Source organism: Macaca fascicularis, chromosome 4, assembly GCF_037993035.2.
Source record: "Macaca fascicularis isolate 582-1 chromosome 4, T2T-MFA8v1.1".
NCBI lineage: Eukaryota > Metazoa > Chordata > Mammalia > Primates > Cercopithecidae > Macaca > Macaca fascicularis.
Window position 1 is genome coordinate 104816034 of NC_088378.1, and position 17593 is coordinate 104833626.

General features: G+C 38.6%; 1 protein-coding gene and 1 pseudogene across 4 annotated transcripts in view; one reads left to right on the forward strand and one right to left on the reverse strand.

Annotated features, from left to right (window-relative positions):
* Positions 1 to 17593, reverse strand: part of COL19A1 (collagen type XIX alpha 1 chain) — a 329196-nt gene that overhangs the window by 99877 nt on the left and 211726 nt on the right. For all 4 annotated transcript variants that reach the window (XM_065543865.2, XM_005552609.5, XM_065543866.2 and 1 more), the window contains exon 16: positions 12871 to 12924. In XM_065543865.2, the coding sequence (XP_065399937.1) occupies positions 12871 to 12924 (54 nt within the window). The remainder of the gene's footprint in view (positions 1 to 12870; positions 12925 to 17593) is intronic.
* On the forward strand, positions 15623 to 17021 carry LOC123572856 (large ribosomal subunit protein eL37 pseudogene; annotated as a pseudogene).

Here is a 17593-nt window from a genome sequence, read left to right on the forward strand (position 1 = left end):
GAAGTCAGCAATCTCAACCAACATCTTAAATAACTTTTGAGGTTTCAATAACGCCAAATGAAGGCTAAGGAACCTTAGCACTTATAAGATGGTGGAAGAAAAGAAAAAATAAATATAAACAAAGGAGGTGGAAAAATACCAGTGAATTAAGAGAGTATATTGCTTGGGGATGATTTTGGTGCACAGAAACTCCAATGAGCATGAAATTGCAGTGGAGAACAGTTGTGGGAAAGTTGTCACACTCAGGCAAAATGAAATATCCTTCACTTAAGACTACAATAGTGCCATTGTATTCTGTTGTGGAAGAGAGATTGTGTATTAGCATTGCAGTAGTCTGAAGAATTTAAGTGATACAGTACAATGGTTTAAGCATTCATCAAGGACATCTTTTGGGAATTTCCCCTACAAAAGATAATAACAGTTTAGTTGGAAGCTGGCAGTGACATGCTTATTCTTGGTGAATGTCTGAAAATTCTGAGCAGTGCTGTGATCCATGATCTTGTCTTGTATCACTAGTTTTTCCCCCACCTTGGCATATACTGGCACCATACCTTGAAAGATCTATAGCTCCTAAGTGTCTCAGTCTCAGATATCGCTAGCATCCCTGGTTCACAAGTTCAGAGGCAGTGCGATTAACAGGTGAAGGATTGCAGCAAAGGCAGCTCGATCTTGAATGAGAATTTTTCACATCTGCCACTTTGGACATTTTTCAAACTCATTCCCTCGTGTATTCCAGGAAAGTGCTCACTTGAGCTGGGCTTGTCTGCTTCTGGCCTGCATACTGAGCTGTGTAATTGAGGGAACTCAAGCATAGGCCGTTTATGGTTGTATGAATAAGCAAAATACTCAATATGTGATCTGATTGTTTTCCAAAATTGCACAGTCCCTGGTTTCACTTGTCATTTTGGAACAGAAGTGGGAGGATGAGACTGTGACAGTGAACGCATTCAATGGGTATAATTAACCCATTTCATAAAAGCAGATTTTCTAAATTATGCTAGGAAGCTTGCACGCTTTTTAACACTTTGCTTCCCAAGGCAGAAAAAAATATCTTTAAAGGTGCTTATTTCCCCAGATATCAACCTAATTGGTATAAAGCCCACTGCCTTATTGATAGAGTGGGACATTTTGACTGATTTCTATGGCATGATAGTTAGAAAAAAAAAATGATTCCTCCCCTAATGCTGCCATTCTGCTTATCCATCCATAAAATGTTTCATACTCATCTTTCCTCAGTATGTCCTAAAAAAGGAAAACTATTATTTGTCAGTGTCCTGCAATATAAGGAGCAGCAGGAATCTTTAGAGTGCCTTGCCACCCACAGATGCAACATCAATGACCCAGTACAAGGTGATAAAAGCCACAGGGGCACGAAAACTAGCAAGGAGGGGAATGTGTGAAACAAATTATTTGTATCCAGTGGTGTCCTCAAAAGATCACCACCAACAAAAATCATACCTTAGGAACAACTGTGCCTCCATCCCCTTGTCTGACCTCAGGAATTTTTCAATATGCCACCAAAATCTGGAGGAAAGTTGGCTTACATGGACCCCACAGGCAGTCTGCACCTATGAATGCTTTGAGTTTCCATTTACTGTAATTAGGTGATAACATTCATTCTCTTCAAAAGTGTTGGTAGAATGACACCTCTTCCTGAGTTGAGAAAATGCAAGTTCCAAGGCACACTGCTGGGACTTAAGATAACCAGGCTGGTGGCACTGGCTTATACACTGCCAAGTTACATAGAGGCCAAGAGCGAGTGTGCAACTCAAATAGCTGGGGACATTCTGGACAGCTCTGGAATAATTGGGCGATTGTGGTCTTCACTTTCAACTCAAATGTGTGATGTTAAGATTTCTCCCTTATCTCTAGGTTGTACTAATGATAAATCTACAAATGACAATTCTTGGCTCAACTGAACCCCATGGTTATAGAGAGTGTGCTCACGAACGTTCTAAAAAAATAGTTAATAATTTTAGTTTTAAAACACGTGGCCCCATTCCACAAAGGATTTCAGTCAAAGGAGAAGATACTGATGATATCAGCCAGTGAAGAAGTAATCAGTGATATGCACTGTTACTAATTCCATAGAATGTTTTTCCTGTTTCTTAAAATGAATTTGAACTATTCTAAGCATGCTGAAAAGTACCAAAAATAATATAAATTCCAATGAGTCCACAATCCTGTGTTGTCAAATATTAACAATTTTGCCATATTTGCTTTGGGTATTTTTACTTTTTCATGAATTCATTACAGACATAGCTGAAGACTCTTCAAATCTTATTTTCTGCCAACTTTTCTTCCATGTTTTAGGTCCCATAGACAATGCTGAAAACTTGTTGCTTCTCTGGTTACATAATTTCCTTCAGTCTTTCCTCTGATCATACTAAGCTATAGTTACTGATCTGCAGAGAAAACCGACTGCACAAATTGAGCTGAGCCCCTTATTCGTCAGGACCTAGAATTTTCTTATTGAATGAAAAAAATCTCTTCTTGCCTACCTTGCAAAGTTATACAGCAGTAAAATTAAATACAGTATGGAGATCCTCTTGGAAACCATGTCATCAAATGCAAACTATAAGATTATTTAGGAGACAAATCTCCCTTTCTGCAAATTAAGGTTCTAATAAATCTGATTGGCCTTTGACTTCTCAAATCTTAATGTTTACCCGACACAAAGAAATGATGTTTAATCCAGGCACTATCACAACTAATTACAAGTTTGGTGACCACAGATCAAGGATTTCAAATATTCTGTCTCACCATTGCTGTAAATAACACATGTCAGTCCAGATGTCTTAATAGTGGGTTTCAAGAACATAACACAAGATGAAACAGGCAGTCAGTGACTGTACAAATATAATATTCTTTTCAACCATAATGTATGTTACCACTATTAGTAAAAAACATAGGAACTCAGAAAGTGAGTAATAATGTCCTGCTACTGTCCATAGGGAGAGGAAAAGAGAAATAATTAGAAAATAAAACTTGAGAGCTAGTTTTTAAAATCTCAACCTGATACCCCCAGCTGCCTCACATGCATGTCTACGTATTCTGTGGTCACACAAGGTGACACTGGAATTTTAGCAATGTTGGGAACAGCTGTTTTGTCTGGGACCATTACCCCCATGAGGGACAAGTGGCAATAAACATGATTAGCCATGTCTCCATTTTATAGGTCTTATGTGTCTATATTTTTAAATCTGAGAAAGTGTCATCTTACTTTTTTTTAAGAAATGAAATTCCTATTCCCATTGACTCAAACTGTTAGGTTCATTTTCTCTGAAGATATTACATTGCACAGACTTTAGTCATTTAATAGACAGAAGAGATTGTGGTTCTCTTGCTGAAAGGAAAACTGAGAAACATGACAAAGCCCTGATCAGTTCAAAGCTTCTAGAAGGGATGTTAAGAATTTGAATTGGATTCCTATTGATACATGATGAGCTTCAAAATGCATGTAGTCACATTCAAGGTATTTTGAGGGTATTTTAACAAGTAATCAAATGTTTGACACAGTTTCTGTCATCTGCTTTATTCAGCAGTCCAAAAATGTGTTTCGGGACACTAAATTGTTTTAGAGGTGGATCTTGCTATATACTGGAAATAATAATTTTGCACTTTCAGTTTTCAGTACATAGTAAATAAAGTTGGAGACGGAAGATACTCAAGTTGAGAATAGTGATGGATAACGGGGCACAAGTGCTGGAAGGCACTTAGTCCTATGGTGTTTTGAGGGCATGTATTTTCATTGCCACAACTGTTCAACTGGCTTAACCTATAGCCTAACAGAAAGGAAACATCAGATTTTGCTGTGGGGAAAAAGAAAAGACTTAGATGTGATGAAATTCTCCATCTCTAATGACCAATGTGATATCCAGTGGATTCAGTCAAGACTGAAATTAAATGGGCTACAATCATACCTTTGTCAATTTTCTTGTTTTCTCTCAGCAAACAAGCCTATTTCCTATCTACTCAAAGACTAAAGATAATGGGCTAAAAATAATATTACCTTCAATAATTTATTTGAATCAGTAGGAACAGTAATTTCATCACATAAAAAAATAAAACCACTGCAGACACACACACACACACACACACACAACACACTTACAAAAGGGAGATATAACTGGTTATTTCATGGCTACTTGTATCTCTCCAGCTGCCCTCCCTGCCAACCCTTCTCTTCTATTCTAAGAAGGCCCCATGTGATGAAGCCATTCAGCTCCCAAATCTTTTCTGGCACTATTCTTTTCTCAGCTCCTTTATTGTTTATTGAATACATCAAGCTTTTCCCCACCTGAAGCCCTTTGCAAGTCCTGATATTTCTGTTTAGAAAGTTCTTGCTCTGGCCCTCACATGGCCAGCTCCTTCTCAAGGAATGTCTTCTGCTCAGAGACACCTCCCTGGACCACCTCAATGAGATGGTAATGAGAACATTTCCTCCTTCCAAATCATTATCACATTACCCAGTTTGTTTCCCCCATAGCACTTTACTCTAAACCGAAATTGTTTTGTCTATTTATTTAACTGCTTATTAACCATTGGTGTACTGCCTTACCACAGAGAGTAAGTTATAAAGAAAGGTAGAGACCTTATCTGTAGTTTGTTGTTGTTTTGTGTTTTTAACCACTGTATATTCAATGTTTGTAATAGTGATTAATACATGGTCAATAGCCCATAAGTGTTTAGTAAATGAATTAAATTTTACACCCTAAATTTACTCTTTTAACTGTGCAAACTGATTAATTTAATTTACAATTAGTTTAATTGTAACTTTCAGGACTGTGTAATGATTCATGCTTTAAAGGTAGAAGAAGTTCTACACTGAAGTTAAAATTAAAATAGAAACAAGAATGTACATGTTTTAAATCAGACTTGTTTTAGAAAAGCAGCATACATTTTATTGGAGTAAGCTCCTACAAAATTAATACTGCAGAGTTTTATTGGTATTGTACAACAGAAGGGCATTTCAGAGATCAATGAAGTAGGTATGGATTTTCACCTCAAAAGAGCATCAAGTTGACATTGAAAATGACTGCTGATGAAATAGCATTTATATTTAAATTTCAAGGTAAGCATAAATGCAACAAAAGCCTCAAAATAATTTTTAAAAAATCATATGGATTTATAATAAACTTCAAACATCGAAAAATTTCCACTCCCCTGACATCCTTCAAAGAGCTATAGTCATTCTTTGACTACAGCTTTTCCAACGGAAACAGTAGATGGAGCTGCTGCCCCATGTTACACACTTTTTTGAATTTCTGCTTTCAACCTAAATTGCTATGCACACAAAAGTGACAAATGGAGCCCACTGCTCAATTCTCATACTGCAATAATGAAACAATGCATAAAAACAATACCAGAAGAAAAAAAAATGAAAGAAAATAAAAAGCCTTGCCTGTAACAGAAAGAAATAATAACACATTTTAAAATTAATGTGGTTTTTAATAAACACTTTTTCCAGCAATGATGAATGAGAAGTAATGTCAAATGGGTGGGCTAATACCTACTTCCTTTAATGGTTCATTAGTTAAATTCTCCTACTTTCTCTCTTGCTTCGCCTCATTTCCAGCTGCTTTCCTCTCTTTTCTAAAGAAACTAGAAACCAGAATACTTTGAAATAAATGAAGGCATTCCAAGTCTTGAGACTTTCCAAGTCTCATTATCATAACATAAGTCTATTACTTTCTGTTGCTTATGCTACTCAGATAACTGGAAGGCTTTTTAAAAAGACAAGCTTTTATTGGAGTGTGAGGAAGGACAGTTGAGACTTAGAGAACATCACAACTAATAAAACGCAACAGCTCAGAAGGTAAAGGAACAAGCCCCACAAGCAAGGAAGAGGCTACAAATCTCAGAAGAAGAAGCATCACTGACTCTTTAGACCTGGTTGTTATTGTTACCTAATTGCAAATAACTTTTGTATCTCTTCATGAGTGGATTTATGTAACTAGAATAAGCGTGCCATATGCAAAGGGATCATTTATTTACGCAATTCATTGATAGACATTCAAATTTCTGTTAACTAGATTTTTGGAAAACTGTAAAGAGAGAAAAGAAGTGTTGGTCTAATTACTGATTGAAGACAATCTCTTCTATCTACAGTGTGAATGGGTGTTCAGAATAATAACAGTGGAACTAACTTACATTTAGATAGAGCTTTACATTTAGAAGAAATTTCTTTCACATCCATGGCATTGGGCCCTTGTAGCCACTGTGGGAAAAAGCAGGTGGGGTAGGTGCTATTATTTCAAATTTACAGAAAAAACGGAGACAAGGAAACATCAAGAAAATTGTTCTAGGACAGGCTAGTGAGGAGAAGCACTAAGTTCCTCACTGCCATCCTATGCTATCCTATACCATCTTGCTGTCTGGAGTCAGCACAGTGCCATTCATTGCCATGGCAAAATCAAACACTGTTCTATGTATGATGTTTGAAGAAGACTAATCTTAGTCGAATTGTAAACTAGAAGCTTGTCTTTCACACCTGTAGTCTGGCAGAACAAAGGTTTAGGGATCAGTTCCTGTGTTTCAATTCTGTCTTCTCTGCTTGTGTCAGCTTGGGTAAGTTACTTGACATTTCCAAGTATCATTTACCTCATTATAAAATGAAGATAATTTCTACTTTTCAAGAGAGTTGTAAGGATTCCCTAAGACACTGGAAATACAGTACTTAATGCAGAGCTAGTGATGGTAATAAATTCTCCTTGTCTGCTTCATCCGTCTCTCCTCTGAACCTGTTTCCTCAGATGTTAGTGCTATTTCCTTCCCGCGGGAGATGCTTAGCCCTCTCATACTGAAAAACTGTTCAGTTGTAATCTTTATGTATTGAAATAAATCCAAGAGATCTCTATGTAATAGTTTCCCTCTAGTGAAGAATATTCGTTTAGGACAAGATGGCAGAAGTTATTTGGGAGACTTTGGGAGCTTTTTCCTTTGCATGGGTAAGATCAGCTCTGGTTTTTAACAAGAAATTGGACAAATACTTTACAAAAATACATGTGGCTAACTCTGTTAACCAGGTTAGTCACTGCTCAATGACAAGCACTCTGAATAAGAACAGTTTCATTATATGCATATTGCATGTGTATAAATTTCAAATAAGTCTTTCCTAAAGACACAAAAATTTGCTATTGAATATGGGGAGCTAAATTGGAGTGATATATATGACTTTCCATGAAACACTGATTCACAAAGATAATTTAATAATGTTAGTTTAATAAAACTACTGTTAGTAAATTTCCCATTATTAGAAATCTTTTTTCCGTAGGAGATAAAATATCTCAGGGGACAAAACGTTGTCCTCTTACACACACACACACACACACACACACAAACACACACACTTAGCTAGTTGTAGGAAATTTTTTTAGTAAACAAGTTGTCCTTTTGGTGCAAACGTTTCATAAGAAAGTGAGAATATACAAATTTGGCTTCAGAACAAATAATCAAGTAGAAGGACTCGTTAAAACACTTTAATTATTTGAATTGCTTCAGGCCATCAGAGACTTAGATTCCTTTCAATTCAATTTCCTTTCAATTCAAGATTTTTAAAGTCTTCACTGACACTCCCCTAAATAACAACACTATGTTTGATTTCAGAAACATCTTAAACCCCCAAAGGGAAGGACATTTTCTTATAAAGTATGCTGTTATTAAAAAAATAAAAAAATTCATGCCTCCTGGTAATTCCTATTCCTTTGTTCTTTGCAATCACACTGACTAGAATAAAGTCGCCCTCCAACTTTCCCAAAGACTAATTGCTCAAACATAATGTTTAAATTACATAAAATATTCACTTATTTGAGGGATATTACATAGTATTTAATTACTGTTTGATAAGGAGACAAAATTAAAATTTTTTAAAAAATACATTTCACATTGTCATAAGATATTCTAACACATGCTTCAGGATCCTCACATACTGGCCACTGCAGTGAGGAATACACTAACTCCAATAACAATTAGAAAAATTATAGGTCCTACCAACCCATCTCTTGTTCTCTTCTTGCCTTCCTTCTTGCTATGAAGTAGGGTGCATGTCACAAAGGGTCCAGTGTTGGAAAAGACAAATAAATGAAAAACAACAATGTTTTGATTTAAAAACGTCCACAATTAAGGGGGAACATCTCTTAAGCTATTTGTAAATTGTAATAAAATACAAATAGCTCCCTGGGACATCCTAAGAGATAACAAGTGCTCTGCTGATACTTTTAAAATAGTGACTACTGGCCAGGTGCGGTGGCTCACACCTGTAATCCCAGCACTTTGGGAGACTGAGGCGGGCGGATCACGAGGTCAAGACATCGAGACCATCCTGGCCAACATGGTAAAACCCTGTCTCTACTAAAAATACAAAAATTAGCTGGGTGTGGTGGTGGGCACCTGTAGTCCCAGCTGCTCGGGAGGCTGAGGCTAGAGAATTGCTTGAATCTGGGAGGCAGAGGGTGCAGTGAGCCGAGATCATGCCACCAAAGTAAATACTTTGTCTTCTGCATAGATTTTTCCTAATTTTTCTAACAAATTGGGTATTTTGTTATATTTAAAAAGTTAATAAACCACTTTTTAAAAATACTATGTTCCCAGGATTTAATGAACACTGTATGTCAGACCTATAGCTGAGTTTAAGTTCTAAATCTATACTTGAAATAAAATAAGCACCTCTCTCCTCCAAACACTCTGGCAATAAACTAAAGTCTGTGGAATTGAATATTATAAATCCTATCATACAGTCACATGGTTTTTAATCTTCTGAACTCTTCAGTAAACTCATTTGATCTGTAGTTGAGAACTCATTCCAGAATTCGGTGTAATCTTCTTCTCTCCTAGACATTTGGCAAGCTTGTCATAAAGGCCTTCAACATTCAAATTCTTCCTTTGAGACAACAATTATCCTGTCTTAAAAGCAGCACCATAGGTTTAGAAAACTACACAAAGGTCTAATCTTGCCTGTTAGCATTCACCAGCTTTTCTTCTTTAAAGCACGAAACAATTATTTTAAAGATCTTACAATGTGTTCTCTGTTTTGTCTAAAAGTTTGAAATAAAAATCAACAAAACTGATTCCTTTCAAGACTAGATGCTAGTACACTGATATGGCTTGACTCTGTGTCCCCAACCAAATCTCATGTTAAATTGTAATCTCCAATGTTGGGGGAGGAACCTGCTGGGAGGTGATTGGGTCATGAGGGTGGTTTCTAATGGTTTAGCACCATCCCCCTAGTGCTGTCTTGTGAGTGAATTCTCACGAGATTGGGTTGTTTATTTTATTTTATTTTTTGAGACGGAGTCTCGCTCTGTTGCCCGGGCTGGAGTGCAGTGGCTGGATCTCAGCTCACTGCAAGCTCTGCCTCCCGCATTTATGCCATTCTCCTGCCTCAGCCTCCTGAGTAGCTGGGACTACAAGCGCCCGCTGCCTCGCCCGGCTAGTTTTTTTGTATTTTTTTTAGTAGAGACGGGGTTTCCCCGTGTTAGCCAGGATGGTCTCGATCTCCTGACCTCGTGATCCGCCCATCTCGGCCTCCCAAAGTGCTGGGATTACAGGGTGGGCCACCGCGTCCGGCTGAGATTAGGTTGTTTAAAGTGCACTTCCCCCTTCACAGTCGCTCTCTCCTGCTGCCATGTGAAGATGTGCTTGCTTCCCCTTCTCCCTTCTGCCATGACTGGGAGTTTCCTGAGACCTCCCCAGCCATGCCTCTTGTACAGCCTGTGGAACTGTGAGTCAAATAAGCCTCTTTTCTTTATAAATTACCCAGTCTCGGGTAGTTCTTCATAGCAGTGTGAGAATAGACTAATGCAGATATCCGGCTTATACTTCCTCATCCCTCGTCCCCCCAATCTGCCTTTATATAATAAATATCAATTGGCCCCAATGCACTGTTAATAGGACAATCCACTAGAATGGCTACAGTGAAATGAAATCAATGACAGGACAGTAATCATGTTCATTTTTGGCAGGTGAGCACATCCTAAGAGATTCCTAAGGTACTGGGTTGAGGCCCTCTAGTGGTGGTGCAGGGTGTTTTTTGGTCTTCAGAAAGGCACTTACCTGGTCTTAATTTTTTCGTCTACAAAACATATTCATTTGTTACTCAGTCATTAAATAAACAATAATCACATGCTATAGGCCAGAGACTATTCTAAGCAATGGTGGGAAAATAGAGGTTCAAAACAATCACGGTGCAGTGGTCAGATGAGGAAAATAAGAGTCCAAAGCAATGTGCAATATCTGTAGGCGGTGTAACATACAGGACCATGGGAGGAAACCTCAAATGCTGAGAGCACTGGCAAAGGCTCTATAGGAGAAATGTTTGAGCTGAGTCATGAGATACAGAGAAGCATATACAGGCCTATTGGAGAACATTTGCAAGTCATAGCATTTTTGAAACAGTAAGGGAAGATGTCTCGCGAAGTCAGGGACCCTGAACGGAGGGACCAGCTGGAAGCCATGGCAGAAGAATATAAATTGTGAAGATTTCATGGACATTTATTAGTTCCCCAAATTAATACTTTTATAATTTCTTATACCTGTCTTTACTGTAATCTCTGAACATAAATTGTGAAGATTTCATGGACACTTATCACTTCCCCAATGAATACCCCTGTGATTTCCTATGCCTGTCTTTACTTTAATCTCTTAATCCCGTCATCTTCTTTGTAAACTGAGGAGGATGAATGTCGCCTCAGGACCCTGTGATTGTGTCAACTGCACAAATTGTTTGTAGAGCATGTGTGTTTGAACAATATGAAATCTGGGCATCTTAAAAAAAGAACAGGATAACAGCGATGTTCACGGAACAAGAGAGGTAACTTTGAACTGGCCATCAGTGAGCTGGATGGAAACAGAGCTATATTCCTCCTCTTTCATAAGCAAATAGGAGAAATATCACTGAATTCCTTTTCTCAGCAAGGAACATCCCTGAGAAAGAGAATGCCCTGAAGGTAGGCCTATAGACGGCCCCTTTTTAAGGTGTCCCGTCTTTTATGGTCGAAGCCAATGGAATGAAATAAGCCCCAGTCTCCTATAGCGCTCCCAGGCTTACTAGGATGGGAAAATTCCCACCTAATAAATTGTGATCAGATAGGTTACCTGCTCTCAAACCCTGTTTCCTGATAAAATGTTATCAAAGACAATGCGTGCCGGAAACTTCATTAGCAATTTTAATTTCTCCTCATCCAGTGGTCCTGTGATCTCGCCCTGCCTCCATTTGCTTTGTGATATTTTACTACCTTGTGAAGTATGTAATCTCTGTGACCCACACCCTATTCGTGCACTCCCTCCCCTTTTGAAAATCACTAATAAAAACTTGCTGGTTTTACAGCTCTGGGAACATCATGGATCCTGCCGACTTGTGATGTCTGCCCCGGACACCCAGCTTTAAATTTCTCTCTCTTGTGCTCTTTCCTTTTATTTCTCAACCCAGCCGAGACACTTACGAAATAGAAAAGAACCCATGTTAAACATCGGGAGCGGGATCTCCCAATAGGAAGATGACTGATTACAAAAGAAGGAAGGGCATAGAGGAGGATAGGCCAAGGCAGGTAAAAGGCAAACCATGAAGGGCCCAGAATGGCATGTAGAGGATGTGGAATCCATCTGTCTTGAAGAAAAGAGAAGCGATTGAGGAATTTAAAATCAAATAGTTTTAAGCTGTTAGAGAATTTTAAGCCATCCAAGCCCACCTGGATGCTGTCATGATTTAGAGGTTTTACTCCACTTGGAGAAGGTAGAGGCAATGAGACCAGCTCTCAGATGACTTCAAATATATAGGTTCAAATTGACAACGGTCTAAACTAAGGCAGTGACAGTGAAGACGGAGAGGATTTGTGGGCTGCAGGGATGTAGAACTGATATGATTTAGAAACTGTTTAGATGAGGAGGATGAAGAAGAAAAAACATCTAGGATTATTTTTAGAGATTAGTTTTGGACGTTATACTTTTGTGGTAGCCAGGAGACTTCCACGTGGAGATACTAAAAAATAATGGGATGTACCAGCCTGGAACTCAGGAACAGTGTCTGAGTTGAAATAAAAAACTGGCATTCATTAATCCATCCAGCATATAGGGGGCAGAAGAAAAGCTGTTAATGGAGACAAAAAGATGGCCCCAGGCATAGGAGAAAAAACCCAATGTCGCTAAACCAAGAGAATAGGGAGTTTCAAGGAGAGAGCAGTCAATGCTATACATTCCTGTGTAGCAGTAAAGTCAGATGAAGCCTAAAAAGTGCTCAGGGAATCTGTGATGCAGAGATTGTTGGGACCACAGAGAGTGCAGTGTCGGTGGAGCAGCTTGGACACAAACCAGACTCTCATAGCCTGCAGAGTTACCAGAACTACAAGAAATTGAACACTATTTTTTTTTTTTTTTTTTCTAGAAGCTCGGGGTAAAGGATCCAGATAAACTAACTGGTTAGATGATCTTTATAGCACTTTTTACTAAACCATGAAATTATACTAACAAAATAGTTTCATATCAAGAAAAGTGGATATGCTTCCCCTGATTTTCTAACAGCCTGGATGTTAAGAAATCGAGAAGATGGAGTTCAGGTAGGTTCAGAACAGGATTCATCTGTCTGGACACTTGGCTTGGGATGTTCAAGCAGACACTACTGTTATGGCCATCTGTGTAATAAACAAGTGGGTGAGGTGTGTGGATGATTACCAGCCTCCCTCATCTCTTGGTTTGTGGTGATGATGGTGTTAGGAATATAGACTATGAACTACTCATCCAAATGCTGAAACCAGTCATTCGAAACAGTAGAAAGAAGGAAATCATTATCTACAGGCGAGTAAAATAATCCTTAGGTAAACACACAGAAATAAAGAGTGACTTTTTAAAGGGACAGTCATCGTATGGTTTACTCACAGGTGGTCCCGGGGGTCCTGGTTTTCCTGGAGGTCCTGTTTTCCCTCGTCTTCCCTTGAAACCAAAGAAGAACAGATGATAAATACTGTGACTCCATTACATTTTAATATCAAACAATATTAAATGGGAATATTGAACACATTAAAAATGAACAGAAAGTTAAGAAACAATTCCAATTCCTCATGACTTTTAAACATCAATTAATTTTAAAAGTTGTGGGCCAATTTTTAAGAACCATAATGAGAAGTATAGTACCTGAAATGAATAAATCTTAACTGTTATCAGCAGTCCTTTAAATGCTATCTACCTTGGTTCTTTTTTTTTTTTTTTTTTTTGAGACGGAGTCTGGCTCTGTCGCCCAGGCTGGAGTGCAGTGGCCGGATCTCAGCTCACTGCAAGCTCTGCCTCTCGGGTTCACGCCGTTCTCCTGCCTCAGCCTCCCGAGTAGCTGGGACTACAGGCGCCCGCCACCTCGCCCGGCTAATTTTTTGTATCTTTTTAGTAGAGACGGGGTTTCACTGTGTTAGCCAGGATGGTCTCGATCTCCTGACCTCGTGATCCGCCCGTCTCGGCCTCCCAAAGTGCTGGGATTACAGGCTTGAGCCACCGCGCCCGGCCATTACCTTGGTTCTTTAGCAAAGTAATATAAAGTATATGAAAGATGGTCTAAGACGGGTATTTTATCTGATGATTCTGTGGTTTTGGATGCAATAACAAGTACATCTGTCATCTTAAGTTGGTGTTCTCCAAGAGGGCCCTGAACTGTAATTTTATATGAGTTATTTGAGGGTGAGATTGGGTGTTAAACATGCATATTCCTGGACTTCATCCTAGACTTCATGGTTTAGAATCTCCGGGGTGGGAGCCACGAATCTGCATTTTTATGCTCACTAAAATTTGAAAAGCACTGCCCTAAGCCCTATTGTAATTACATATACTGTGTGAAGCACATCAGCTCTTTTCTTCCCTTAAGGTGGTTAAGTTGTTTTTATAAGTGAACTGAAATGTGTAATTCTTGCATGTTAATCTTCATTATCACAACCGAATATTAACTCTCTCAAGTTCACAACTAGCTAAATTCCAATCGCAAGATGTTGTGCTAACATCTCTTGTACCTGTGAATCTACTAACATTTTAAAAGCATTTCATTAGATATTATAAAATTATTTTCTTAAACATTTTTTATTTTTTAAATTTTTAACAGAGGGAAGTAAGCTTAGGTATTGAAAGCATACATTTTGAATGAGAAGCATTTTATGAGCATATGTTTTCTAAATATGTTCACTCTATTTCATTGTTACTAACAATTCTATTTGATTATCATATTGGTAAATGTCAGTACATATTAAGGCTTATTGATGCTTATAAAGTAAAAATATTAGGTTGATCTTTTCCATGCTTTTTTGGGGGAGAATTATAAATGTAGGCACAGAAAGGCTCATTTTATTCACCAATTTTCTTGCTCTGAAAATGTCGGGCAAAGTTGCCTGATTCCTCTGATTTTCATCTAGTCTTGGAGTGGGACAGGAGGTCTAAATGCCAGTTGAAACAGGAGAGTAAGTTTTCAGAGATCAACAAGCAAATACAATGTTGTGATTGGATGAGAAACGTGTCCATTGTTTCTGAAGGGAAATTAAGGTGATAACATCAAAGACTTCATATGAAAACAGCATCCTTGTCTATAAATAGCCCTAGTTAACATCTACAGAACAGATTTAAAATTTTTTAAAAATTAAAAACATAGGCTGGGCACGGTGGCTCATGTCTGTAATCCCAGCACTTTGGGAGGCTGAGGCAGGCAGATCACCTGAGGTCAGGAGTTCGAGACCAGCCTGGCCAACATGGAGAAACCTTGGTTCTACTAAAAATACAAAAAAAAATTAGCTAGGCATGGTGGTGTGTGCCTGTAATCCCAGCTACTCGGGAGGCCGAGGCAGGAGAATGGCTTGAACCTGGGAGGTGGAGGTTGCAGTGAGCTGAGATGGCGCCACTGCACTCTGGCCTGGGAGACAGAGACTGTCTCAAAAAAAAAAAAAAATTAAAAACATAAATATAATTATTAATAGTAGTGTTTTTCTCTTATCTTTCATCTTACAGATCTAAACCATGCAGTTCTTTTGGAGGATTGTAAGATTGAAATGAACATATAATTTAATATTCTGTATACTTAAAACAAGTTATACACATGTATGCCGTGTTCTAGTCTTGCAGTTTACATTTTCTGAAAATCAATATATTTGGTATTTTAGTAAATGTAAGTAAATTAGCCTCTGAGGACTAATCAATGATAAAAAGTTTACTTAGAAGGTGGAAGCACTGTAATTTATTAATTCACAAGAATACAAAGAAACTAAATAAATGGTATCTAAGTAAGTGATTGGTTCTTTCTTTAAGCATACATTCGGTTGAGGTAAGTTAAAACCATAGGATCAACTTTAGTTTACATTCCCCATTCTTCAAAGGAGACATGTGTATTGATTTGGGCAGGAAGCAGGGAAAATGAGGCTATTGATTAACTTTTATCACAGAGTTAATGTTGAAACAAACCAAATATCAGATATTGTAACATAACATTGGCACATGTTAAGATGAGGAGTAAAAAGCATCCAAGATTCAGGATATGGTGAGGGCAAGCATCCAGATTCCTGCATATCACTGCTGATTTCAGCCAGCCTTGCCATTGTCAGAGTGTCAGAGTGTCAGTGTGGATGCTGGAAGAGGGCAGAGAGAAGGCTCATTTTGCTGAGTGGACATGCAGGTAAAATATTTTTGAGGGTTGTTAAGTAATTGGAACATATTGTGTGCACACAACGTTAGCCAGCACATATTTTCACATTAAACCTGGTTTCTAGGCTTGAACTTTCCTAAATCAGATTTGAACAATTTTTAAAGATGTGCTATACAAAGCAATGCAGTTACCTTTTTGTTAGGCTTACCACCAAATACATACAGATTGATTATCATCTGTCCAAAAGTGGCTGGAACCAGAAGTGTTTTGGAATTTTTTTTATTTTGTAATATTTGCATATACATAATGAGATATCTTGGGGATGGGCCCCAAGTCTAAACATAAAATTCGTTTATGTTTCATATATACCTTATCCACATAGTCTGAAGGTAATTTTATGCACTATTTTAAATAATTTTTTGCATAAAACAAAATTGTGACTGTGTTTTGACTGCAACGTGTCATGTGAGGTCAGGTGTAGAATTTTCCACTTGTGGTGTCATGTTGTTGCTCAAAAAGTTTTGGATTTTGGAGCACTTCAGATTTCGAATTTTCAGATTAGGGATGCTCAATCTGTACGAGAAACAAGATTTACCTTGGGAGAAACTCTTGACACTAAAGTCTCAAGTGTAAGTGACTTGTGGAGGACAGAGGAGAGGGGTGGACGGATGAGAAATGTAGGTGGAAGCTTTAGAGCATAAGAGAGTTATGGGTCCAGGCGGGGCACAATTTCTTTTTTTCTCAATCTTTTTTTTTTAGAGACAGGGTCTCACTATGTTGCCCAGGCTGTCTTGAACTCCTGGACTGGAGTGATTCTCCAGCTCTGGCCTCCTCCCGAAGTGTTGGGATTACAGGTGTGAGAAATGGCAACTTTCTTAGGGGCCACATTTCTATCAACATAATAGTCCATGCCTACTCCCAGACATCATTGTTCTTCTTTCCAAGGAGCCCTGGGAATTAACTCCCTTTTCTTGTTTCCCTTCTTCAAGGCCCCAAGCTGCACCGAATACCGCTGTACAGTCTCCTGTTCCTTTGAAGGATCATCTGTCTTCTACTTAAAAACATTAGGGAAAGGCAAAAGCCTACCTAAGAGCTAACAACACTCTTTGGTCTTGGCCACAGAAGCAAGATACTGAAGGGAACGTCATTGTCTGAAAAGTGTCACAATAAGATGCACACATTGTGCCACCACTGTGGCTCTAAGGCCTGCCACCTTCAGAAGTCACCCTGTGGCAAATGTGGCTGCCCTGCTAAGCACAAGAGGAAGTATAACTGAAGTGCCAAGGCTTAAAGATGAAATACTACCAGGACTGGTCGAGCGAGGCACCCGAACATTGTATACCGCAGATTCAGGCATGGATTCTGAGAAGGAAAAACGTCTAAACCCAAGAGGGCAGCTGTTGTAGCATCCAGTTTATCTTAAGAATTTCAATGATTAGTCACACAATAAATGTTCTGGTTTTTAAAAAAGGAGCTAACAGTAGATTTTTGGTAGGGCGAATTTTACTACTTAAGCTAGGACATTTTGGGGGAGTATTTTATGAATAATTATGCCAAGAAAACAGGCATAAACCACAACTCCCTTCCTAGGACTAAAATCAGATTCCCCCACTTTTCAGAGGAAAATCTAATCTGCGAATCTTTGTTCATAGGAAACAAAGACATAAAGTGTCTACAATTCTTCCCGTGGTGCAAGAAATCAATGATGAACCATTATGTGTACAAGGTATCCTAATTAGTGGACAGAATGCCTCACACGAAGCATTCTTCGTGTGGATGAGGATACCTGGGGCCAGGGCCTGCGGAGGTTGATAGCAGGCCCAGGAAGAAGGCTCCCGATGCCAGTGGGAGGAATGTTTGCACGTTTGCTTTTACTTCTATCTCTGGCTGTTTTGGTCCATTCATTACAGGGCTCTGTCTAGACCCAAAAGTGAGACAAAAGGTGGGGACTTGGGTGTGGGTGGAGGGAAAATCCTGGAGATAAGTCAGATATCT